The following is a 27,938-nucleotide window of genomic DNA, read 5'->3' as shown; positions in this document are numbered from 1 at the left end:
TTGAGTGTGTTTGTTGTCTGATACCTGTTGTCTGATACCTTCCCTAGCTGTAAAAAGGTGATAATTGTTGTATATGTGCCAAATAGAGTGTGCACATTTTTCAGTTAGACTTCAGACAGTTAGGGAAGTAGGAACCTCCAGTGTGCTTTTGAGTTGTTGCATTGACCTGATTCATGTGGATAAAAGTTTTTCATTTTTCTTAGTTTCTTCCATGTCCTTTTATTAGGTTGCTATAACAGGCATCTAGTGCAGGGGTATCAAACAGAGGCTGTATGCATCAGTCCACGGCCTCTGCCAGACTCAGACTTAAAGTAAAAAAAGTCACTTCCAGTTTTTTCTTAAAACCGGAAGTGATATACCTTATAAATACCTTATGAGGCATCAGGAGGCCAGGAAAGCCCTCCTTCTAATGCCTTAGAAGTCATTAAAAACATTACTTCGGGATTTACAAAAAAACCTGAAGTGAGTTTTTTTTTTACTCTAATACTCAGTCTGAGCCCGGCAGACATCACCAATGAACATGCGTGTGGCTTCTGCTGGACCCAGAGGACCCTCCATAGGCAATCAGGGTGTGTATGGAATGGCCCTGTAGACCCAATCTGCAGATAAATGAATTCGAGGATACAGGAGGCCCCCTGTATTCCAAATTGCCTTGAAATTCCTTACATCTGAAAAATACAAACTGTCTCTTTAAAAATTACAAGAGGTGGGCAGGGAAGGAACAGCAGCTTCATTCTCCAATCTCATGCTCAAAGACATGTATTGAGTAAGTGGAATGGAGGATAGAACTTTTGTTTTTGTTTGTTTGTTTGCGAAGTCAGCTGTGCCTAAGATGAGGGGCAACAGTACATACCCCTCAAAAATATCTGCTTAAACAAAACATTTTAAACTGGGACCAAATGACAGAAACCATGGGGATCAAATGGCTGGAAATGGCTTCTGCCTAGGTTAGCAGTGCCAATGCAAGACCGTAAGACACTAAACTTTTATCCTTAAAACAGCCCTGAGAAGTAGCTGGTGGAGAGACAGTGACTGGTCCAATGACAATAATTGAATAGTAGTTCAATTTTGGCAATAAGATGCTTGTGTGAATGCAGGGATCAGAGCCCTTTCTAGCTTCTCTGCCTAGCCTTACAGTGCTCCATCACTTTGCTTTCGAGTTTAGCTCATTGTTCTCCCAGAGTCAGGCTCGGAGAAAGATGCTTGCAGCAATGGAACAGAGAGGAAGGCACAACTTCCCTCAACCATGCACAGCTTTTGTTGCAAAATTACTTATGTGTGTCTCACTTTAGACATAACAACAAATGTAGCTGCCCTGATGAAACAAATGTATCTGTCTTGGCCCTTAGTAAGCTCTTCACAGTCCAAAGCTAGTGTTCCATCTACAGCACTATACTGGCTCCAAGGTATATACGTAATCATACAACAGTCTACCCAGTTTCTGGAGAGGGTACCAACATTTCATGCAAAATGAAATTTAGAGTGAGTTTCAAGGTCCCTCCTAAGGCAAAACATCTGAGAACCTTCAGTGGAGCCAAATGAGTTTTTAGAAGTCAATTGAAATTTCTTGGGCTGTGAATTCTGCACAATGTGCACATCCAAGTTTTCACTGCCATGGGCAGGGGAGCCAAATGCAATGAGTTACAGCAGTGGTTCTCAAGCATTTAGCATCAGGACCCACTTTTCAGAATGAGAATCTGTCAGGACCCACAAGAAATGATGTCATGACTGGAAGTGACATCATCAAGCAGGAAGATTTTTAACAATCCGAGGCTGCAAACCTACCCACACTTACCCAGAAGTGACTATCATTATTAAAAGCATATACATAGTAGCCTGTTAAAAGTACAGATGTGTAACATTTCCAAAAATGTAGTCACACAGCAGTCTAATATATTAAAAATAAAATATTGAAATTAATGGGGACCCACCTGAAATTGACTTGCGACCCACAATTTGAGAAACACTGAGTTACAGGATTCTTGTGCTTCTAGTAGAACAGGAATGTCAACAGTTGCAGCTTTTCTCATCCCTTATGCATTACAAGCCGCCCCTGTCAAAATTTCCTCTTTTGCACAACTTTTAAAACATACAGGAATCCTTTCTTTGCTAGTCAAGCTACTGTCAAAATTTTGGGATCTTTACTAGATTGAGGAGTTGGGTACTTAATATGAACATAATGAACCTTGTCAAATATTTCCCTTTCTCAAAAAAGGTCCTGAACTGGTGGGCAGCTCAATCTGGAGCTGCCTGGTGTGCAGAGCTGCAGCAGCACCAAAAATGGCCGCAGCTGCATCCAACATGTCCCAGGCAGCCGCCGATGCCTCCTCAGGAGAAGGAGACTTTTGTCCCCTTTCCCTGGATAAGGTGAGTAACCCCACAATGGGGCTACTCAATTCTATGGCGACCCAAGGGTCGGCGTAGAAGTAAGAGCCTCCGTGTCGGGTGGCTGGCCCAACAAAGAGGCTCAGCTTTGCTCCACTGGTCCCGCCTGCCCCACTCTATCCCCTTGGCATGCTCCCTCCCACCCTCTCTCTGCCTTCCCTCCACCCTGAAGTGCCTCCTCCCAGTGACCTACCTGGTCTGCGCGACCGCCAAGCAGCGGAGCTTCAGTGCTCCACTGGTTCTAGCCCAGCGCCGGTCAGCACTGGGCTAGCACCAGCGCTCCATCAGCGCTGAGGGCTGCAAACGTGTCTTATGGCACATTTGTGACAGTGCGTGCCAGTGGTGAGCCGGCATGCACTGAATAGGATTGGGCACTTAGAATTTCAGTCCTCTTATAGGTGGTGCTTTCCATCAGTCTGATTATTTTTTTGGAGGCACAATTAAAATTACTCTTAGTTAACAAACCAATGACCCGCACATTACATAGAGTAGACATGACATCCTGGCTGAATGGAGATCTTGAGGGATTTATCCAAAGCACTAAATGTGTGTAAGTGCTGAAAGTAGTAATCAGTGATTTCAAGAGGGCTATCAAATATTTAAGAGCAGGAGTCGCTGAACATCTCACAAATTGAGCTTTTTCTTTCATTTCTCTATCCTCTTCCACCCAGTCAAAAGCACTCCGGGAAAAATGGCTGTTGCAGGGAATGCCTGTCAGTTCTCCAGCAGAAGAGGAAGCCAGAAAGAGGCAGTCTGAAGAGGATGAGCTGAAAGTGAAAAAGCTTGAAGGAAACATCCATAGGTAGGTACAAATCCATCTTCTAATTGTTCTGTTGTCTACCTCTGTCTTGGGGCAAATTATGTCATGTATTGTGTAGTTACATTTCCATGAAAAGTGGATGCACAGAACTGCTCATCTTATTCATAAATCATTTTTTGCTGTGGTTGCAATTGATTCCACTGGTGGATTAATCAATTAAGGTTTTACCTGACTAATCAGTGGGTGCCAAATTGAGTTAGTGAGGGCATGCTATAATCAGTAGACCTGCAAGTTTAAGAGTGGAGTTGTTTCTAGATGAGGCTATTTTGACTTCAGTGTATTCATTTTCCTGTTAGGAAATAAAAAACAAAATATTTAAAATGGGCTTTTCTTCCAACTTTGTTTTGTTCTCGTATTTACAAAGGTTAGTGTGCTCTGGGTGATGACAAAATGAGGCATTTTTATGGTCTTCTCTTCGTGGAATTTGCTTCTCAAGTGAGCGCCATCTGGTGGTGGTCAGGAGACTGCTCAAAACCTTGATGCACCAGGCTTTGACTGATACCATTTGTGGTAATATTCCTCCAATGGTGTGTGATTTTAATTGTGGTTGGTGATTTTTTTTAATTTTTGATTTTAATCTTGCTTGATGGTTTTCTGTTCTGTTGGTTGTAATTCTTCTGGTTGTCTTTATTAAACTTCTTGCTTAAGCTAACTTTTAGGACCTGTTTTGGGCCTTAAGTGAGAATATAAAGTTTAAAATAAATTTTTAAAGCCATTAATGGTCTGTCCTGTTTCATAAATTTAAGTTCTTATGCTTCTTTCAATGTCCTATCCTTCCCCCCCCCCCCCGCCACCCATGCTGGTGCTGACACACCAAAAGGTGCACACTGTATTTAGGAGGGAGGCAGATCAAGAGACTGCAGATGGGAAAGAAAATTTAAATCCCCTTTCCCCTCCATAAGCTTCCCGCCCTGCAATGGGTCTCCTCAAACCTGTGCCAGCAGTGTGTCACTGGCACGCATTCAAGGAGAGAAAGAGGATGGGGAGGCTTGCAAAAGAGGGGATAGGATCTGGCAGGCACCATTGCCTCCAGATCCACAGCCACCCTCCCCTGTTCCTCCCTCCTCCCAACCCATTTTGCCCCCTCCCTGCCCCACCGCTTTTTTACCTGCTCCAAAAGACACGATGAGGTCCAGCAATGTCTGGGAATCACCACTGCCTCTTGTGGCAGCACTCCCAAAATGGCCGCTTATGGAGCGCTCCACACTCTTTTGACAACCATTTTGCAATAGCAGAAATGTCTTCCACTGTCACAAACCACTCCACAGTACATAGATTTGTAAAAGGTATCTATAGTGGGGCTTTGGTAATGTGCATTTATTTAAATGTAATCAGATAGTAATTGTTTAAATGGCCTATGATTACTGGACTGACATGACTTAGGCCTCAGTCTTATCCCTGCCACCAGCGCCAGTGCAGCGACACCAGAAAGACACGTGCTACAACTTATGATTGGGAGGATGACCCAAAGGCAAACGAGAGTTAAGTAAAAATCTTTTTTTCTTACCTCTGTATAAGGCTTGGGCTGCCTATGGGTCTCCTCAGACATACATCACTTATTATGGTGACATATGTCCAAGGAGGAAAAGAGGGAGGGAGGTTTTTGAAAGAGGAGATGAGAGTCGCCAGATCCACCCTCATCCACACCTTGGTTCCTCAACAAATGCCTGGTTTCACCCACTCCCTGCCCACAATCTGCCCCCCCATGCCAGCTTACCTGTTCCAGAGCTGTATACCGCAAAGAAAGAAGGGTTCCACTAAATCCAGGAGAGTGCCCGCATGGCTAACCAGCCAAGTTAGAGAGGCTGTGAAGGGCAAGGAAGCTTCCTTCCGTAAATGGAAGTCTTGCCCTAATGAGGAGAATAAAAAGGAACATAAACTGTGGCAAAAGAAATGTAAGAAGGTGATACGGGAGGCCAAGCGAGACTATGAGGAACGCATGGCCAGCAACATTAAGGGGAATAATAAAAGCTTCTTCAAATATGTTAGAAGCAGGAAACCCGCCAGAGAAGCGGTTGGCCCTCTGGATGGTGAGGGAGGGAAAGGGGAGATAAAAGGAGACTTAGAGATGGCAGAGAAATTAAATGAGTTCTTTGCATCTGTCTTCACGGCAGAAGACCTCGGGCAGATACCGCTACCCGAATGGCCCCTCCTAACCGAGGAGTTAAGTCAGATAGAGGTTAAAAGAGAAGATGTTTCAGACCTCATTGATAAATTAAAGATCAATAAGTCACCGGGCCCTGATGGCATACACCCAAGGGTTATTAAGGAATTGAAGAATGAAGTTGCAGATCTCTTGACTAAGGTATGCAACTTGTCCCTCAAAACAGCCATGGTGCCAGAAGATTGGAGGATAGCAAATGTCACTCCTATTTTTAAAAAGGGAAAGAGGGGGGACCCGGGAAACTATAGGCCGGTCAGCCTAACATCTATACCGGGTAAGATGGTGGAATGCCTCATCAAAGATAGGATCTCAAAACACATAGACGAACAGGCCTTGCTGAGGGAGAGTCAGCATGGCTTCTGTAAGGGTAAGTCTTGCCTCACGAACCTTATAGAATTCTTTGAAAAGGTCAACAGGCATGTGGATGCGGGAGAACCCGTGGACATTATATATCTGGACTTTCAGAAGGCGTTTGACACGGTCCCTCACCAAAGGCTACTGAAAAAACTCCACAGTCAGGGAATTAGAGGACAGGTCCTCTCGTGGATTGAGAACTGGTTGGAGGCCAGGAAGCAGAGAGTGGGTGTCAATGGGCAATTTTCACAATGGAGAGAGGTGAAAAGCGGTGTGCCCCAAGGATCTGTCCTGGGACCGGTGCTTTTCAACCTCTTCATAAATGACCTGGAGACAGGGTTGAGCAGTGAAGTGGCTAAGTTTGCAGACGACACCAAACTTTTCCGAGTGGTAAAGACCAGAAGTGATTGTGAGGAGCTCCAGAAGGATCTCTCCAGACTGGCAGAATGGGCAGCAAAATGGCAGATGCGCTTCAATGTCAGTAAGTGTAAAGTCATGCACATTGGGGCAAAAAATCAAAACTTTAGATATAGGCTGATGGGTTCTGAGCTGTCTGTGACAGATCAGGAGAGAGATCTTGGGGTGGTGGTGGACAGGTCGATGAAAGTGTCGACCCAATGTGCGGTGGCAGTGAAGAAGGCCAATTCTATGCTTGGGATCATTAGGAAGGGTATTGAGAACAAAACTGTTAGTATTATAATGCCGTTGTACAAATCGATGGTAAGGCCACACCTGGAGTATTGTGTCCAGTTCTGGTCGCCGCATCTCAAAAAAGACATAGTGGAAATGGAAAAGGTGCAAAAGAGAGCGACTAAGATGATTACGGGGCTGGGGCACCTTCCTTATGAGGAAAGGCTACAGCGTTTGGGCCTCTTCAGCCTAGAAAAGAGACGCTTGAGGGGGGACATGATTGAGACATACAAAATTATGCAGGGGATGGACAGAGTGGATAGGGAGATGCTCTTTACACTCTCACATAATACCAGAACCAGGGGACATCCACTAAAATTGAGTGTTGGGCGGGTTAGGACAGACAAAAGAAAATATTTCTTTACTCAGCGCGTGGTCGGTCTGTGGAACTCCTTGCCACAGGATGTGGTGCTGGCGTCTAGCCTAGACACCTTTAAAAGGGGATTGGACGAGTTTCTGGAGGAAAAATCCATTATGGGGTACAAGCCATGATGTGTATGCGCAACCTCCTGATTATAGGAATGGGTTAAGTCAGAATGCCAGATGTAGGGGAGGGCACCAGGATGAGGTCTCTTGTTATCTGGTGTGCTCCCTGGGGCATTTGGTGGGCCGCTGTGAGATACAGGAAGCTGGACTAGATGGGCCTATGGCCTGATCCAGTGGGGCTGTTCTTATGTTCTTATGTTCTAGAGCAGGTCACTGGCTGCAGTAGCAGGCCACAGCTGCCAATATTTGTGGTGGCGGCTCCAAACTCGTCTACCAGTTGCATACTGCTTGTGCTACCATATGCACGGTTAACGATAGTGGAACTCTGTTGTAACAAGCCCAATTGGACTGGGCTGTTAGGCTGCAATCTTATACATAGTTTCCTGGGAGTAAGTCCCATTTAATACAATAGGCATGCATAGGATTCTGAATAGACATGCATCAAATTGTGCAGCATGTAGTACAAACTTGCCTCATATCTTGATGTCATTGTGCTGAGCATTTCCACCCTGTCAGCACTTCCACCCACCAGTCACATCCACTGAAGTAGAGCAGGGGCAGGGAAGTACTTCTTGTCCTGAAATCATGACATTATCATTACACCTTGTAAGTTGTCCTAAGTGTTACAGGAGGAGAGACAGTCCAGTGCTTCCTGTGGCAATCTAATTTTTTTCATAGTATATAGTTCCACCCTAGATGAAACCTGTCATGCCCCTGCTTTGTCATGTAACATATGGGTGCAGCTTGGTAAATAGAAGGTAAATTAGCCCACATGCTCTATTTAAATCATAAACAGGTGGAACACATCTATATCTATTCCCTACTTGATAGCCATGTCTCATTATGAGTCATATTTGTTGTCTGTAGTTTGGAGACAGGTGCTGGATTTAAGAAGCAGACAAAAATCCAGGCAAATATCTCAAATTCAGGCAAATTTAGGCAAATTCAGAGCATGACAGCCAATCCCAAATACTGGACCCCATCTTGCCATTACTGTGCAGGAATGCCTTCTGTGTCATTAGGGAATTTTGCTAGGTTGGTCCTATTCTTATAAAAGCACTCTGGCTTGGCAGAATAACAGCATTTTGAACAGACTGCCTAAGTAGATTCTGCTACATACCAAGTTAAATATAACACTGGATGGTCTAGAGCTGGATCACATACGGATCCATTTACTTTTCTTTCCTAGTAGTGTCAAGATTTTCTCTGTTGCAGGGCTCCCAGGCTAAGCCAGTTATAAGATTTGCACCTGCTCTCATAAGAATAAACTCTCATAAGAATAAACTGAACCTAAATGAAGTATTACTGCTATTGTTGTTAATTACCACTACAATTATTTGGTGCTGAACAAAAATGACAAAACACAAATGACCATCTCTGCAAGCTTACCACCTAAATATGAGATACATTTGAGATGAAGGGAAAGTAAAATGGTAGGAGAGAACAGGATAAGCCAGAGTGATGTGTCTTAAGGAGGCACTTTGGGAAGAGCCTAAAGGCGCAATCCTAACCAACTTTCTGGCACTGATTTAGCCGCAATGCAGCCCCAAGGTAAGGTAATGAACATGTCCTTACCTTGAAGAAACCCCCTTGGCTGCCTGCCTACTGCAGGATGCAGTGCATGCCACATTGGCACAGCTATGTCAGTGCTGGAAAGTTAGTTAGGATTGCGCCCTAAAGCTTTAAAACATGTGGTTGCCCCATAAGTAGGAATGGGAGGCTCTTTTTTAATACCAAAAAGAGCACATAAGGTACCTGGAGAATGAAGGTTCTAAGAGCATATAGAGAAGAGAGATGGATTCCAGCACACACAGTATGGAACTTTTCTGAATAAGGGAACTGGGCTGTAAGTATAAGATCAGACCATAGAGATCTGCCTCCTTCCTCCCAGGCTGATATGTGTTTGGTTCATATTCAGGTCTCTTGCAGTTATTTTCACCACGTGACAGTCTGTTAGTTTACATTGCTGAATGGAAAGCTGGCATCTGGGGACTAAACAGTTATCCTTTACAAGCACTCAAAAACCTGCATACAACCTGTGGGTTCTTCCCACAATTTAAAAAACAAAAAAACATATTTGATTTGACTAAATTATGTTATGTTCAGCAGTATTGTAGAGGTCTGCTTTATAACTATAAAGAAAGGACTTTCTGTGCTTTGCAATTATTATGGAAAACTATAACAATTGTTACAGAAAATGTAACTGGAATGATCTCTTTGAAAGCACTCTTAGGCCTCCTGTGCACATTGTGTTTTTTAAGTGTACATCTGAAAAGCTTGAAGTGTGAATGTGACACATAACTATTTGGAAATATGTGTACAGTATTCTACAGGTGCACTCTTCAGAGAGGTGAGATTGGCTATACCCCCTATTGACATGTATGATCAAAGACAAACCAGGTTATTGTATAATATGTGAAATTGCCTCTTATAATAGCTAGGAGGCTGCTTAGGAACAGTGTAATTTCTAAGGGTCAGACTCATATTTAATTTTTATTATGAAGTCCATTACAAACTATCTTGCTCACTGGGCTGCCATAGTTAAACCCTACAATTTTATGATTTACAAAGTAATGTAAATGTTTATGATTTACAAAGTTAATGGCTCTGTGTGAAAGCATATGAGGGGTAAGTTGGAAGTAGCCATTGGACACAAAGTGAAGTAGAAAGTTATTTCTACATTTAATAATTTTTTATTCCACCGTCCTGCCCTCACAGGGGCCACCAGAGTGGCTCACAACAATAACGATTCTTATCTTGATTCGAATTTATATCTCTATTGGATCTATCCCATGTTGCTATCAGAGCAACAGAGTCATCAGAGCAGCTAACAGTATTTTATTTTCTACATGTTTGTAGAGAGTTGCATCCTTCAGGGATGTAGTGGAACATCTGGCAGTCGAATCCTATGGTGATTTACAACAGTGTTCCTATCAATTTGCTGACATAAATGGCCCTGCAATGGTGCAAATGTGGCACTGCCATTGCATGTGACAGAGCCGCTTGGGAAATGGGCAGTGGCTCCATGGGCATGCCAGTCTTGCCCAGCTGTTTGGGGGAGGTTCAGGAAGGAGGTTCAGCTGTTTGGGGGAGGTTCAAGGAAGGCACACACTGGATCCTATCCTTGATTTTGCAACCTGCCTCACCCCCTTCCTATCCTCAGATGTACACCATCAGAAGAACAAGGCATGGGCCCAAGGTGATCAGGCAGCTTACCAGGAGATAAATAAAAAAGATTTTTCCTTACCTCTCACTGGCCATCTGATCACCTCCCAAGACCCCCCACCCCAGCATTAAGCACACACTCCATCAGCGTGGATGGAGTATGTGCTCCAATTGACTAAGGGCACAATCCTAACCCCTTATGTGATAAGAACATAAGAACAGCCACACTGGATTAGGCCATAGGCCCATCTAGTCCAGCTTCCTGTATCTCACAGCGGCCCACCAAATGCCCCAGGGAGCACACCAGATAACAAGAGACCTGCTTCCTGGTGCCCTCCAGGCATTCTGGCCCATATGCCCTCCAGGCATAGGCCCATCTGGCATTCTGACATAACCCATTTCTAAAATCAGGAGGTTGCGCATACACATCATGGCTTGTACCCCATAATGGATTTTTCCTCCAGAAACTTGTCCAATCCCCTTTTAAAGGCGTCCAGGCCAGTCACCATCACCACATCCTGTGGCAAAGAGTTCCACAGACCAACCACACGCTGAGTAAAGAAATATTTTCTTTTGTCTGTTCTAACTCTCCCAACACTCAATTTTAGTGGATGTCCCCTGGTTCTGGTATTATGTGAGAGTGTAAAGAGCATCTCCCTATCCATTCTGTCCATCCCCTGCATAATTTTGTATGTCTCAATCATGTCCCCCCTCAGGCTTCTCTTTTCTAGGCTGAAGAGGCCCAAACGCCGTAGCCTTTCCTCATAAGGAAGGTGCCCCAGCCCCGTAATCATCTTAGTCGCTCTCATTTGCACCTTTTCCATTTCCACTATGTCTTTTTTGAGATGCGGCAACCAGAACTGGACACAATACTCCAGGTGTGGCCTTACCATTGATTTGTACAACAGCATTATATGACAGTGCTCTCCAGCACTGACATAAGGGCAGTGCAGCTCTGAGGTAAGGGAACAAACATTCCCTTACTTTGAGGAGGCCTCCGTGAGTGACACCCAACTGCAGGATGCAGCACATGTCCCATTGGCACCGCTATGCTGGTGCTAGAAAGCACTGACATAAGGGGTTAGGATTGCGCCCTAAATTAAATTATGTTATGTTAAGCAGTATTGTAGAGGTCTACTTTATAACTATAAAGAAGGACTTTCCGTTCTTTGCAATTATTATGGGAAACTATAATAATTGTTACAGAAAATGTAAATGGAATTGAAAACTATTACAATTGTTAAAGAAAACTTAAGTGTTTGGAAGATGGTGGGAGCATAGAATTGAGCTATTATCCCTAATAATGTTTACTCAAAAGTAAGGCCAACTGACACCCACAAGGTTTCTTGCCTAGCGCATGAGCCTTTCTTCCATTGGCTAATCACAAGCCTAGCAAGCCTTCCATAATGTATATTTGAGAGTTCTATGGAAACTTTATTGACTTCCTACTTATACTGACTTCATTTTTAAAAGACAAATAGTGTCTGCTGGGAAACATGAAACTCTTCTTTTAGCAACATTAGCAGCAGTCACGGTAGGACTCAAAATCTGTTCTTTTCACCTAGAGCAGGGGTGTCCAAACATTTTGGCAGGAAGGCCACATAATCTGTCTGACACTATCAGAGGCCGGGAAAGAAAGAATTAATTTACAATTTAAAATTTGAATAAGTTTACATAAATGAATATATTAGAGATGGAACTTATATGAATGAATGAAGGTCTTAGAAGAGCTCAAGGACCGCCTGGGAATACCGGGTGCTGTAGGCTTATACCATAGTCTTTCGAGACTGAAGGTTGCCAACCAATCAATAAAAGACCTTGCACAAAGCAAAGCCAGCCTTTCCTTCGCTACCACTGCTGCATCACAGACATGAAACAGCAAGTAGTGGAGGGAGCCCTCGTCCCACAGCGCAGATGAGAGATTGAACAGTTGTCCTCATGCTGAGAGCAGTTGCATTGGGCCAGCATGGGCTCCAGCAAGTCTCTGGAGGGCCAGAGGCTCATTGGAGATTGTGGGCTCCCTGAGGGCCTGATTGGGAGCCTCTGAGGCTGCAAGTGGCCCCCAGGCAAGGGTTTGGGCACCCCTGACCTAGAGTGATCAATGTCTTGATCTATCTCCAACTCAGCTGTAGCCTGGTTAAGATGTCACATGGAACCATGACTTAATCCTGATTCTGTCCAGTATTCCCAAGACTTCCCTTTCTTGACACACAAGAGTTGGGAGATTTTCATGTCCTTTCATGGTTTGGAACAAGCCAGGATTTCCTGGGTTCAAATATAATGGCAAATATTAGGATGTTCTAACCATGACCAGAAGCAGAAAGGGAAGAAGGAAGACATGTGTCCAAGGATCAAGAACATTGAACAGAACCTGGAATAAGCCATGGTTTCATGTGATGTTCAAACCAGGCCTTGCCTGTGTCTCATTTCATCTGCTTTCTTTAATATGTGAGGATGGTGTAGTAGTTCTGGAGTTGAACCTGGAGGACCCAGGTTCAAATCTCCACTCAGCTATGAAACTTCCTGGGTGACCTTGGGCCAGTCACTATCTCTCAGCCTCACCTACCTCACAGGGTTGTTGTGAGAACAAAAGGAGACTCTGTATACGACTCTGTATACAACTCTGAGCTCCTTGGTAGTGGTAAGGAAGGGTGGTATAAAAATGTGAAAAACAAATAATTAAGTGATGGTATTTGTTATGTATGTACGAGTGTTTCCTTCAGGGAGCTCGGAACAATTTACATCTAGTCCCTATGCAGTCTCATATAGGTACTGCTTAGTGCCATTTTCTATTCAGTGACTATTTTCTATGAAGTGAATTGCATGAACGTTGGGCCAATTCACATGTTTGTCTTTGAGGTTACGCCACTCATTTTCACATGGAGAGCCGTATGAAATAACACCCACATGAATAACGGAAATGTTCAAGTTTCTTGGATATTAGCAACTTTCCATTTTTCACACAGAGCCTATTTCACGCAATGACATGCCTCAGAATTTTGCCAGCTCTGAGTGGAATTGGCACTGTATTTGTTTTGTTGTACGGGTTGAAGGAAAAGTTTTGATCTCAGAATCTGCAGAGTTGAGCATAGACTTTGGGAATCACTTCCTTGCAGAGAAATATTCAAATGCAGTAATGGCAGCTCCTATAAAATGCAATACCTATGGTATGCAGACTTTCAGTTCCCATGGGTTTTTCTCAGGATGCAGAGATAGTGTTCATGTTTATTATTTGTTAGCTGCCTTGGTTTTGTATCTGGAGGAAAGGTGGAAAGTAAGTCTTTAACACAGCAATGCATAAATATTTTGTGGGAAAGATGCAACCATGTGTTTAACTCTCCTGCTGAAATAAAGTTTTAAAGGGCTGAACTTTGTTTGGACCAGGCTTTTCCTGAAAAACTCAGCACAGTTTAGATCAGCAATTCCAGTCTTTACCACGCTGCAACCCACCTCATCCAACACAATGTTCCTAGTGGTGCCAGGGGAGGCCCTAGAGGCCTCTTCCAGGTTGCACCGGGCCAGAAACCCACTCTACAGGCCTCTGTGGGCTTCAGAATGGCCTGCAGAAGCCTTAGAAAGCTTTTTCTTATTTTCAAACCAAAAGTTGCCTTCTGAAGTAGTTTTTAGAGGCTTCTGCAGGCCACTCTGAGGCCTGCAGAGGTCTAGAGTGGATCACCTGCCCAGCATGACCTGGAAGAGGACTCTGGGGCCATGACTCTGGAACGGCTCTGATTTGGAGCCAAACAAAGAAAAGGAAGGGAGGGTGGGTGGGGGGGCCAGGGTCGCAACGCACCTGGCATGGACTCATGACCCACACTTTGGGAAACCCTGGTTTAGCTCATAGAAAGCCTCCCAGACCTAATCCTGCTACTTTACATTGTGAAAAGTGGCTGCAACAATCAGTTCTGACTTCTGTGGAATGATCACAAGGTCATCCATGTGTCATTTAATTTTGTTTCATTTTTGGAAGATTGCTCACACACAGCCATGGGGGCATGTATTTATTAGAAAAACTTTTGCATTCTGCAAATGAATAGCACTAATTAAGTTTCTCACCTATTTAAGACAAACAGAATTTCAATCTGTGATTATTATCTATACCTCTGCATTGTTGGCTTTAAAAGACAAACCATGATTCCTAGAAAGGCTACCATGCCAGCTATCTTATATAAGGAGTAATTATCATTCACAAACTCTTCACTACTTCAACCCATTTTTGGAAGAGCTTCAGAAATAAGTCCATTTACAGTCTCTGGAATAGACTGAATTGACTGAAGGTTGCAGAATTTTTAACATACTGGCCCCAGGGAGGGCAGGTGGCATGTGGAATCTGGACAAAACCTGGTGGATTATGTGCAGAACCTGTAACTTGCTTGCTGATCTATATATTTATGAATGCAAACCTAACTTGTGCTGGAAAAAGACAGGCCAGTGGGCCTGCGCTGCATCCAGCACAAATTTGGGGCCAAAAGTGGTGCTGTCCAAGGCAAGGGGAAACCTTTACTCTTGCCCCCTATCATGCAGTGGCCTCAATGGGTCTACTTGGATCTGTGCCACCTGAGAAGGTGGCACAAATCCAAGCAGCCGGGGACTACCCTGGGCCACCCGGGAACGGGGTCAGGAATGGCATAACTGCCAGATCCTGGCCCCGCCTCCTGCCTGCCCTCCCCCCACCCCAAAACACCTCCCTCCTGCTTCCTCCCTGCCTTCCCCATGTCCCCCCAGACCTCTGTGCTGGCTGAGCTCTGTTGATGCAATTCACCTTCTCTCTGGGGCCCACGTCACCCAACTCATCTGTCTCTGAGCCCTCAGAGTGGCTCAAAAGTGCTTTATGGCACTTTTGCAACACTCCTGGGCTGGTGCAAGGGACTTGCACTGGCCCAAATGAGAGTCAGGATTGCACCCTACAATGCTTAGATCCTGCCTTTTCCCTCCCCATCAGGAGGACTCCAAAGCAGCATACCGTTATCATCAAAGCTGATTGCTTGACTGGATTTGATCTGATCTTATTGCTTGGACCAGTAAAATACTAGCAGGTTGGCAACTATGGCCAAATACACAAAAGCTTGAAAAACTGCCTTCAATTATGAAGACTGATAATACAAAACTCTAATAAATAGATACAGTACCTACCACTCTTGCAAGCAGAGATGCTTGTATTGGGTAGAAACTGGTTAAGAAACATTAGATGGGTCTGCACGACTTATGACCACCAAATGAAATGCAGCCCACCATTTATGTAGTGTGACCTCCCAGGACCTGGCAAATCAGAAACAGAAGGTACTTACATCAAATCTCTATAGACTGGTGCATAACATGCCTTCACATATGCCTCCACAATGCATGACTGGTAGAATGCACTTGGCTTAATGTGTCACAAGTTGTGCAGGTCTGCTTTTAATGCAGTCCCAGCTTTGCTTCAAATCATGCTTCTCTTGGAAATCAAACTGAAGGCAACTCTGCAGTTGTAGCACTCAAGGGTGAGAGCTTGTCTTGTGCCAAAATAGAGCAGTTATTCTGTGCATTTTCCTCCAGGGCTGTGGGTGGCATGTCTCAAATGCATAACCTTGGATGGCCTTGGTGGGGGGAAAAAAGGCACCCTGTCTCCTTGGCTGGTGTTTGCTTGAACTAAAAGCAGTGGAACCCCGCATATGGACAAGTTCAGGGACTTAGCAGTTAATTCTGTCAGGACAATGGGACTATGGCTGGACACAGGCTCCTGCTAAAGGGATAATGCATAAACAAAGCATAAGGGTGGGCACAAGATTCCACCATTTGCATGAATGAATGACAAGTCCTTATTTGGTAAGGCAAGCATGACCTCTGCTGTAAAAGAAGTGGAGAATCATTCTCCATGAGCATGTTTAGTGCAACAACTGAGGGGTGAAAAATACCCTCTTGAATACAATCGGCCTCATTCATGCCCAGGCAAGGGAAATCCCCACACTCTCTGTGATCTCATTGTTTCCATATTTTTTTCTTCTTCGTTTCAGTGAATCCATTTCAGTGCTGCTTCGTCAAACTAAATTAAACAGCTTTTTCACTGGAAAATGTTGTTAAAGCATGGTATTTGACAGTTTCTTAATCCAAACCCACTCAAACATATTGTAGATCCACAACAACAAAAAAAACCTTAATGTATTTACACTGTAGCTCAGGAGGGAGTGGGGGAGACTGGTTGCATCATAAGGCATTTGACAACTGTGATGGAAAATTTGGCAGTAACATGAAAAAGTATGTTTCAGTAGACAGTAAGGAACTTAGACTATGGGAAAACAACTCCCTATAGTACTGTGTGAAGTAGCTCATGCTGTTGGGAAAGAAGGAGGCACTTCTATGCCTCCTTCCTGGCCAAGATTCCAGTATGCCAGTCATAGAACTATAGAAGTAAACATAAAAACCAAAAAATGCAATACAGTACAAAAATCCCCACCACAAACCAGCACTATACAAATGCCAACCCAAATAAAAATGTTTTAGCCCCTGCTGGAATGCTTCAAGGGAGGAGGCAATTCATTAGTTGTGAGGGAGGGAGTTCCATAATTGTGGTGCCACTGCTGAGAAGGCCCTACTCCTTGCTACTGCCCCCCCCCACTTCTGTTGGAAATGGTACACACAAGAGGGCTTCATGTGATGATCTCAGGGAGTGAACCAGAATGTATGGGAGAAGGTGGTCCCTCAGGTACCCTGGTCCTAAGCTATGAAGGGCTTTAAAGGTAAAAACCAGTTCTTGAATTGAGCCTGGAAGTGAACCAGGAGCCAGTGTAGTCACCAGAACAGCAGTCCAACAGAATCACACCACAGAACCCTGGTAACCACACTAGTGCTGAGTTCTGGACCTTCTTCAAGCGCAGCTCCATGTAAGTGCTTTGCAGTAATCTAAATGAGACATCACCAAGTTGTAGACCTCTTAGGTCAGATCCAACCAACTCAGATATGGCTGCAGTTGGCACCCCAGCCAAAACTGAGCAAAAACCTTCCCTCCGTCACAGCTGCTACTTGGCAATCCAGTAGCAGCTGTGGATCCCCCACCCCAGTCCAATTTGGAAAGTGTTTGGGGTTGACCAGATTATCAACCCAGATGTCCAAACATGGTCCCAGTTGGTATTTTGGAATTTGAACATCTGAAATGTGCCTCTCCTTGGCACCTGAGTAACCCAGCTCTTTCTAGACCTGACTGGACGCATTTGGGACATTCTGTCCATCTAGCCAAGGGGCTAAAATGGGCCTGATTTTACCAGATCCAGGGAATCAAATTGAAGATCTGGATGCCTCTGCATTTTACCTGCATCTCTAAGATCAACTTGCATTATGACTCTTTAAAGGGACTGTATGCTTGTAAAGGGATTATATAGGGCAGGGGTGCTCAAACTTTCAACTTTAGGGATGCTGGACCTTTAACAAGTGTATAGAAGAGAGAATTTCAGCAGGTGCAGCTTGTCATCTGTGGGATGACAAGTTGCACCTGCTGCAATTCTCTCTTCTATACACTTGTTAAAGGTCCAGCATCCCTAAAGTTGAAAGTTTGAGCACCCCTGATATAGGGACTGATTGTTCCAAACTTTCATATCTGTTAATTACCTATTCTTGTCAGAAGCCCTTTTCAGGGACCCATGGATAGTTAACACGTACAGAGAGGGGGCAGCAGTGGTTGGCATCATTCACACATTCATTAGAATGCCCATAGAAGGCTGTTATCCAAATGGTATATTTCTGACCCTTTTCCAGAGTTTAGTATCCTGCCAGCCCCCATGGTCCCAATGCCATGGATGCTCAATTATCCATGGATACTGAACCTCTGTAAAGGGGTCGAATATTTCCGATGTTCAACGATTCAATGGGGCAATTAAACTGTAGTTTCATTTTGATCCGAATTTGGATGATGCAGGGAACATTGTCTGGGAAGACCAACATTTTAGTGCCATAAAAATGGTACTACAGATTCACAGAGCACATCTCCAGATTCAAATGTTTCTGAAATTGGAGACTCTTGGGACTGGAGCAGCTCCGTAACACAATCTTCCTATGGTGAACAGTAGTGTGCATATTGTGAAAGAGATCCTGTATCCATAGTGATAGGGATGTGAAAATCTGTTCAATACACACACCGCATTCTCTTCCAAAATTAGTTGGCTATTTCATTGGCTTTGTGCTGAGAGCTCTTGGCTCAGAATCCAGTGGAGGCAAAGCTGGAATCTGAGTGTAACAGATATGAACAGCCCTTTCCAGAGCCATGAATGGTATCTGATACACTTTCAAAAAGCTCACCAGCTTCTCCATGAGGACGTGATCTGGGAATTTTAGTATGTTGTGAATAGTTGGTTTGACTGCCTTCTTTTCTGTTGGATCAGTGATGGACTGGCTTCCGTGGAATTGTTTTGGAATGGCATGTAAATGGGTGAACTGAGTTCTCTGGCTTCTGGCCTGGAGCCTGTCAGCTCAGCAAAGCTTAAGGAAGCTCAGTGGACAACATGGTATTGGCCCACTGCAGCTGCTTTGCAAAATATTCTTCTAAAATTAGGATGGATATTCCATTCCAGGTGTGGCAGCTTGTAAATATGTGCTTGTGGATTATCACACAGATCAAAATACCTCCTGCCACAGCCACCCAAAGCACATTCTTGGGCCTGTGAATTAAGTGTTTTACAATGGCATGTTTTGTTTTAACTTTCTTTTAGAGTGAGATATAGTGATGCTTTATTTTTCCATGCAGTGGGTTGTGTGCATGATGTACTTTTGTAAAAGCACAGAACAGCTTCATAATGGGATGGAAGCCACAGAATTCAGCTCCTAAAGAATCTTGCCTTTTATTTACTTTTTAAAAGCAAGTTTCTAGCCCTTATGATTGCAGAAGTGTGTTGGTGATGCCTGATGAAAACAAAAAATCTGGAGGCCCTACTGAGTAAGATTTCTCTTAGTCAGACTACAAGGCTTCAGTGCTTAGTCCTTTCCCCATGGCAAACATTCTGGGGACCATAGCTTAGTGGGGAGGAAAAGGAAAGGGTGCCACTGTAGGAATTCTCCTCTGGAAAATTGCAGGAAGGAGAGGTTGAACATAGCAACCACACTGTCTGACACTTGTTTTCTTTTCTATCATGTCCTGAATGCGCCACCCTCTCCCTGCACACCCTAAAGATTATCCAGAAGCACCAATTAACTCTGCCTATGTGCTTATTTACTTTTGCTGATAATCACTTGGATATACTCTTTCACAGGGAACTTCCTCTGTTACTGAAGTACTCACATATATGCTCACATATATAGAGGAGCACATACACAGTCAATATAGTATACATGCAAGATCAATTGCACACCAACTTTACTCACATGCACAGAATTTATTGCAGGTGTTCAACTAAAATGGCAACACTGGGACAATTGTGTCATCACCATGATTGCTGTTGTGAATGGTTGGCAACCTTCAGTCTCGAAAGACTATGGAATAAGCCTACAGCACCCGGTATTCTCAGGCGGTCTCCCATCCAAGTACTAACCAGGCCTGACCCTGCTTAGCTTCCGAGATCAGACGAGATCGGGCATGTGCAGGGTAACAGTTGCTGCCGCTGTTGTGAATAATCACTGCACTTCTCTGGTATTCATTTAAGCTTTGCATAGAAATGTCCCAGACTGTTCCTATTGCATGTTATGGCAATGATAAATATGTCCACTATTTATCATTCTCTGTGTGTGCCTATATATGCGCAATCTTAGACAATGCGTCATACATCTGATGTAGTGAACTCTGATTTATGAAAGCTCATGCCACAATAAATCGGTTAGTCTTTAAGGTGTCACAAGAATGTAGAATTTATTTATATGATTTATAAGTCATGATTTCTAGTTCTGTTAGAGTAGTCAAAGCAGTGTACATTTATTTGTACATTGTGCATTTGTACCACTAGTACATGTAGTAATCGCAAAGTGTTCTCTCTCTCTCTCTCTCTCTCTCTCTCTCTCTCTCTCCCCGAAACTGTGCCTGGATAAAGAGGTCCATAGATAGGACACTTTTGCATAAATTTCTATTATCTTAGTGACACTATTGTTGCCATAGTGATAGTGACAATATCACAGATATTGCTACAAAAGTGTGTTCTGGTGCCTCATAGTTATTCCCATAGTATTTTCTCCCTATGCTTTCAGGCAGGCATGTGCCCAAGGATTATAACTAAAACTATTTAAATTTTTTATAATTAAAAAAAAACCTGAGTTGCAAAAATGTGGAGTCTCTCAAAGTACCTCCCATTGTCTGTTGCACACAGTACTCTCTACTTTGTTTTGCCTCGTGCTGTTTTTATAATAGTCCCTCCCAGTATTGTTTGAAACAACTACTAGCAGGCATAATTTTAAATATTACAGAAAATTCTGCTTTATTTTTGGGCTAGATTGCAGTGTCAAACGTAAGGATCAGAGGCAGGATGAGGCCACAGAAGCTCCTTATCTGGCCCACGTGATAATTGGGCTTCCCCAGTGCTGCCCTTTCTGCAGTGTGGCGTCTGCTAAGGCTCTGGGAGTGAGAAACAGAAGGAGGCCTCAAAAGGCAAGGAATGCTTATAGAAGAAGGACCAAGAGGGGTGAAAGAGGGAAAGAATGCTGCCAAGGTGCTAAGAGAGCTGAATTATCATGTAGGCACCCTTTCAGCAGTGCTGCTTCTGCCAAGGCATCGCTTCGCAAACCACCTCTCTAGTGCAGAGCTATGAAGTGATGCCTTGGCAAAAGCAACAATGCTAAAAGGGCAGCTTGCGTAATAATGGGGCTCTCCCAGGGTGATACTAGGTCTCCCATATTTTGAAAATATGATCAAGATTTGCACATTTCCTCTTCTGTCATTTGCAGTGAATGAGTTTCTATGTGAGAACAAAGTGCTGATGTTTGGCCATCATCTGCCTAATGACATTACCTCCAGCTTAACAATTTCACTTCCAGCCTGCAGCAGGCACCAGGAATGATGGTCTGCTATATGAAATGAGTTGACACCCCTGGACTAGATGATTCTTATGGGTAGTACCTCTCATAATGCTGCTTCCATTAGCGCTATTTCATTTCTGCTCTCTGTGTCCTAGGTGTGAGTGACAGCTACTGTAATCAATTAGAGCAGTGCATTCTGGGGAGTGCAGGACCAATCAGCACCAACTTCTTGCCTCATTCTCAATAATATTTCCTATAGTGATGTTTCCTATAGTGGTTGGCTTTCCAGAAACGTATCCCCTGTAGTACTGGAGGAATTACTTAAGTAATTTATGTACATCTTTTTCCATATTGCCGTTTTATTTTCTTGATATTAAAAGATCAAAAATTCATCAAAATAAGCAAGAATGATCATTTATTGGATTGCAACTTCTGTTATAAAAAAACTATCCTATTTCTAGTAAATATAAAGTTCATTCATAGTATCTGTATGCCTAGGTTTTTCATCTCTTACTATCCCCTCCTCTTCTGTGGCACCACTATCACATCCTTTTTTTAAAGAGAAGGGAACATACACAAATGCATGCAGGAAAAAGGGAGACCCAAAAAGGGCAGGAGAGAGTCCCAGTGGATAAACAGGTGTACCAGCAGCCAAGTATTTAAGTCAAAACATTCTAAAAATAGATTCCAGACCATTTCAATTACTCTTATGATGACCAGAAATTACTGGAAACAGAGTCAAATTCCGTACATAGATCTTTACTTATGTTCCCTTCAATAAATCTTTCATAGTGATTGCTGAAATGAGTGAGAAAGAAGTTTACATTTTTGCCAAAACACTGACTGTGTCCAAAGTTAGCATGCAGCATCAGTGTCGGAATGTTTGGTCTTGAAGGGCACAATCATTTCAGTACAGCAGTTCCTGGGGAAATAAAACTGGCTTCAGGTACCTCTCGGGAGACAGAAGAGCAGTGGTCAGACTGTCAACTGCAGCAGAGTGTTGTGAGCAAATATGCTTTCGCCTTCCCCTCCCTCACTGCTTTTGCAAAGATGAAAAGAAGATGCATGAGAGACAACTTTAATATGAGAGTTTATGAATGTCCAACTCCCTCTGCTGCTGCTTGCCCTGAACTACAAGTACATAAAATGGGTAGAGTCAGGGAGGAACCTGGAGTATCTGAACTAAAAGCTAAATGATTCAAGAAAATATAGTAAAATATTGACAGGTTAAAAACTATGGGAGCAATCCTACTCAACCTTTCAGCATAGCTGGCATAGCTGTTCCAGTGGGGCATGTGCTGCATCCTGCAGTTGGGGAGCAATCATGGAGGCTTCCTCAAGGTAGGGCAATGTTTGTTCCCTTACCTTGGAACAGGGCCTATGAGAGGAATTTTACCAGGGGGTACAAAGTTTCTTTTGGTCCCCTTCCAAAGAGGGAGGGGGTGAAACAGAGTGATGGGGTGGGCAGAATTGGGGCAAAACAGGCAGGGGGAAAGTGGCAACAGCCAGAATAGTCTTTGGAGCCCAGGTCTACCAGTCTTCCCAATGCAGAGCTCAGGTCTAACTGCCTGCCCAGCGTTGGCAGCTAAATACAGTAATACAGAAAACCAAACATACTCCCAAGTCTCTCTAAAATCTTTCAAATATAGAAAATCATTGCAGGAGATTAGTAGCATTGTATTTAGGCTCACACTAGAATGGAAATTCCTAAGGGGACCAAAATGTACTTCTGCAGCAGCTGCAGTCCCACAGCTGTGTTGCTGAGCTCCTATGCACTCCTTCATGGTAAGCGGATCCACAAGCCAAAGAGCTACTGTAGCAGGTTAGTTTCCTCCCAGATGTGACACTTGTTAAGGAATGTATGCATTCCTGGGCCTGGTGTGTTTGGCTTGTGGCAGTAGTTGTCGCCATGTGCCCACGGTAATCCCACCCCCCAGCATCCCACATGAGTGAGATTGGAAAATGGAAGAGCCCAGGAAGTTTCTGGGCCCCCTCCTTTGGCTCCTGGGCCCCCTTTCTGACCCTGGGCCCAGGTATAAATTACCCCCTTTACCCCTCTCTCCTAGGCTCTGTCTTGGAGTTTCATTGCCCTTATATCAGTGCTGGAAAGTTGGTTAGGATTGCAGCCTAGGTCTCTTACTTGTGGTAGAATATAGACCAGATTAATGGAAACATACTGTTTGCCACCATGTGAAGAATGACTTATAAGCTGAAGATATATGCACCAAAACTATGGATGAGAGAGGGATAACAGAAATCTGGAGAACCACAAACACTAACTAGCTCAACTCTCAGTGCTTGATTTCCATCATGCCACACCAAGTACTTATACTGTGCAGTCCAGACTGGCAGCCTGCCATATGTAGGAAATGATTGGGGCCACTAATGTCTGAATCTGCCCATGATGCCCTGTCATACCTCTTGATCAGTGTGTTGTTCAGTATGGATTTGCAGAGGGGCAAATAACAAAATGAGAATGCTCAACTGTATTCAAGAAGCTGCTGTGCTACTGACACCAATTTTTGGGATGAAGTAATCTGCGAACTATGCCCAGATGGATGATTGGATCAGCTTTGGCTGGCAAGCTATAAATTAAATGCCAACTGTTTATCATGGGAGCCTTCCACAGACAGGCAGATCTGGCTCCTTGGATCTTGCTAACATGCCTACCCAACAGACAGGTTCAGCTTTTACTTGTCTATGTTGAGATTTACACCATCTCTTCTGTGTAAGTGGGCTCTGTCTGATATGGAACATGCTGGTTTTGCTTAAGCATACATTAAGCCAGAGAGAGGACCACTAAACCACTAAGAGCCACCTTGAGTGCTCTTTTTTGGAGTGGAAAGGCCGGATATAAATTCACCAAATAAATAAATAATTAATAAACTTGATGGGACGATCAGGTTGCTTTTAGAGGTGATGGCATTATGTGCAATGGTGGGATTACCATAGATACTCGCCTATAAGATGAGAAAGACAATCTTCTCATCCTATCTGCGGGCCACTTGGGGGTCAGGACAGTTCAGTGGTGTTGCAGCAGCCAGGAGAAGCCCAGAGGAGCAGCAGGCACGACCTCAGCTCCATCTAGCCATGCTTTGTCTCTGCTAACAGAGATGCAGGGAGATGCTTTGCCAGCATGTGACTTGGCAGGCAAACAGGGTGCCGCTGGATCTTAAAGCCTGCCATCTACAACGTCAGTACAACTACAGATTGGAAAAATTTCCCTCTCTTCCTCCCTCTCTCCTTCTGGGCTGTTCCATTACACAGAAGGAGGGAATGGCACAGGGTACTGCATAAGGCCCTTGTTAATGTCTTCAAAAACAGTAGCACAGTTCAGATTCTTCTCCCCCGCACTTTCAGTGAGGCTCCAGAGCAAGCTGCAGCTCTTCCTCATAAGCACCTTTCCCTAGTTTTACCCCTGACTTATCCAAGGGTCATGGAATATTCCATGATTTTTGGCTGAAAACCTACCCTTGCCTTATAGGCAAGTATCTACAGTAACAGAGCCCAGAATTTTGCAGGTTCAGCCCCAGTGACCCATCTCTTCACTTGGCCTCTGCAAGTGAGAGCCAACCTATTTTTCCCCCCTCTTTTATTAGTGATAAAATCTGGAATATAAAATCTACAACAACAGGAAAAAGTACATAACTTAATAGAATACGTAAGAATACATGAGGGCCAAACTAGACATGCTTGTCATCATTTAACATGGAGTTAAATGTAACATGGAGTTACTGTATTAATCAACAGCGTGCAGGTGTGTGTATCTATGTTCATACAAAGCATGGCTAAACTGTGCTGGTGGTTCAGGGTCTTTAGTTCTTTACTCCCATTGCAGTTTTTACTCTAATCATAAGACCCTCTCACAGGCTATTCTTAGTTGGGGAGATTCATTGGCAGTCAGTGCAGATGACTAGCTGTGAAGGAAAATGAGGATTAGCAACAGAGCCTATGGGGTAGTGCAGTGGTTCCCAAACTGTGGGTCCATAGCCCACCAGTAGGTCACGACTCAGTTTTTGGTGGATCACGAAACTGACAAGGCAGATTAGGCTATGTGATCAAGGGTTAAACAACCTGCTACTTGGGATGGCAAAAAAACGCACAATAGCAAATCAATTTAAGAAACAAAGTTTCTTTGCTCCAATGATTTAAAAACAGCCTTGCTGACCCTTGCGATGTAAGATAAGAGTAATTAAGAAGACAATCCATCAAACAGTCCTCCTCCAAGCAGTTACAAAAGTGCTTCACTCAGCCCATCCCTTCACCAATGCACAGTGATCACCTTTCTTTCACATGCTCAGGGGGAGGGGAGGGGCCGCTGGAGAGAGAAGGCTTGATGGATTGTCAGCCAGCTGCCCTCTCTCTCTCTCATTGAGGCTGTTGTTAAAGGACTGTTCAGTTTTTTAAACTGATTTTAAAGGGATGCATTTTCCCCCTTCTCCTGGGATCAGCACATTCTTTCTCATTTGTGGTGGCCATTCATGTTGAGTCAAATCTGTGTATAAAAATCATGTATAAATAGGCTGGAGCTGTAAGTCCTGATGCTAAAACGTTTGGGAATAATTGGGGTAATGCATCTGCATGAGCTCAGGTGATGAAAGGGTCATAGCAACTGGTTGCTCTCTTAATTATCAACTGGGTTCAACTCATGGACTGGCTCCAACAGATTCTTCTTATATTCAAAAGAAACAGGTAGGCTACAGACAAAGTGTTTTCAGTAAAGGCACCACATATAGATAAAGCAGTGCATGGAAACTGCTACCTGTTCCACGCGCAGGGCCAGCTAGGCAGGCGGAGATCAGGGCTCTCAATGCATGGATGAGACGGTGGTGTAGGGAGGAGGGGTTTAGATTCGTTATGCACTGGGGAACGTTTTGGGACAAGTGGGGCCTGTACAAGAGGGACGGGCTCCACTTGAACCAGAATGGAACCAGACTGCTGGCGCATAACATTAAAAAGGTGGCAGAGCAGCTTTTAAACTGATCCCTGGGGGAAGGCCGACAGGAGCCGAGGGGCATCCGGTTCGGGACTCCTCATCCCTATGGGATGAGGATGGGGAGGTTAGAGAACAACAAGACAAAGGCAGGGTAGGAGAAGAAATTGGGAAAGGTAGGGTGATGGGATGTGATAGACGGTTTGGCACAATGAGAGGATGCGGGGACAAAGGAGCGAATAAGCAGCCCATCCTGGGGCATTCCGTGTATAAATGCTTTTATGCGAATGCCCGAAGTCTACGAGCAAAGGTGGGAGAACTGGAATGTCTGGTGACAAGGGAAAATATTGACATAGTGGGCATAACGGAAACCTGGTGGAATGCGGAGAATCAGTGGGATACCGCAATCCCGGGCTATAAACTCTACAGGAGGGACAGGCAGGGGCGTGTTGGAGGTGGGGTGGCCCTTTATGTTAAGGAAGGGATAGAATCCAGCAAAGTAGAGATTGAAGGTGGGTCCGACTCCACCGTAGAATCTCTGTGGGTTAAATTACCAGGCTTGTGCAGCGATGTAATACTGGGGGTGTGCTATCGTCCTCCAGACCAGAAATCGGATGGGGACCTTGAAATGAGGAAACAGATCAGGGAGGTGACAAGGAGGGACAGGGTTGTAATCATGGGGGACTTCAATTATCCTCATATTGACTGGGTCAATTTGTGTTCTGGTCACGATAAGGAAACCGGATTTCTTGACGTGCTAAATGACTGTGGCTTAGATCAGCTAGTCACGGAGCCCACCAGAGGACAGGTGACTCTGGATTTAATTTTGTGCGGTACGCAGGACCCTGGTTAGAGATGTAAACGTTACTGAGCCATTGGGGAACAGTGATCATGCTGCGATCCGTTTTGACGTGCACGTTGGGGGAAGAATACCAAGCAAATCTCTAACAAAAACCCTTGACTTCCAACGGGCGGACTTCCCTCAAATGAGGAGGCTGGTTAGAAGGAGGTTGAAAGGGAGGGTAAAAAGAGTCCAATCTCTCCAGAGTGCATGGAGGCTGCTTAAAACAACAGTAATAGAGGTAATACACCAGCAGAGGTGTATACCGCAAAGAAAGAAGGGTTCCACTAAATCCAGGAGGGTGCCCGCATGGCTAACCAGCCAAGTTAGAGAGGCTGTGAAGGGCAAGGAAGCTTCCTTCCGTAAATGGAAGTCTTGCCCTAATGAGGAGAATAAAAAGGAACATAAACTGTGGCAAAAGAAATGTAAGAAGGTGATATGGGAGGCCAAGCGAGACTATGAGGAACGCATGGCCAGCAACATTAAGGGGAACAATAAAAGCTTCTTCAAATATGTTAGAAGCAGGGAACCCGCCAGAGAAGCGGTTGGCCCTCTGGATGGTGAGGGAGGGAAAGGGGAGATAAAAGGAGACTTAGAGATGGCAGAGAAATTAAATGAGTTCTTTGCATCTGTCTTCACGGCAGAAGACCTCGGGCAGATACCGCTGCCCGAACGGCCCCTCCTGACCGAGGAGTTAAGTCAGATAGAGGTTAAAAGAGAAGATGTTTCAGACCTCATTGATAAATTAAAGATCAATAAGTCACCGGGCCCTGATGGCATCCACCTAAGGGTTATTAAGGAATTGAAGATTGAAGTTGCAGATCTCTTGACTAAGGTATGCAACTTGTCCCTCAAAACGGCCATGGTGCCAGAAGATTGGAGGATAGCAAATGTCACGCCTATTTTTAAAAAGGGAAAGAGGGGGGACCCGGGAAACTATAGGCCGGTCAGCCTAACATCCATACCGGGTAAGATGGTGGAATGCCTCATCAAAGATAGGATCTCAAAACACATAGACGAACAGGCCTTGCTGAGGGAGAGTCAGCATGGCTTCTGTAAGGGTAAGTCTTGCCTCACGAACCTTATAGAATTCTTTGAAAAGGTCAACAGGCATGTGGATGCGGGAGAACCCGTGGACATTATATATCTGGACTTTCAGAAGGCGTTTGACACGGTCCCTCACCAAAGGCTACTG

The 27,938-nt window shown here is 44.3% G+C and overlaps 1 protein-coding gene and 1 pseudogene across 6 annotated transcripts in view; one reads left to right on the top strand and one right to left on the bottom strand.

Annotated features, from left to right (window-relative positions):
* The window catches only part of PALM2AKAP2 (PALM2 and AKAP2 fusion), a 287,822-nt gene that overhangs the window by 61,450 nt on the left and 198,434 nt on the right, over positions 1 to 27,938 (top strand). For all 6 annotated transcript variants that reach the window (XM_066616313.1, XM_066616312.1, XM_066616317.1 and 3 more), the window contains one exon: positions 3,057 to 3,187. In XM_066616313.1, coding sequence (XP_066472410.1) covers positions 3,057 to 3,187 — 131 coding nt within the window. The remainder of the gene's footprint in view (positions 1 to 3,056; positions 3,188 to 27,938) is intronic.
* On the bottom strand, positions 19,510 to 19,626 carry LOC136642853 (5S ribosomal RNA; annotated as a pseudogene).

This window comes from Tiliqua scincoides, chromosome 2 (genome assembly GCF_035046505.1).
Source record: "Tiliqua scincoides isolate rTilSci1 chromosome 2, rTilSci1.hap2, whole genome shotgun sequence".
NCBI classification, from domain to species: domain Eukaryota; kingdom Metazoa; phylum Chordata; class Lepidosauria; order Squamata; family Scincidae; genus Tiliqua; species Tiliqua scincoides.
The sequence above is the reverse complement of the archived record's forward strand: the minus strand, read 5'-3'. Positions and strand labels throughout refer to the sequence as shown.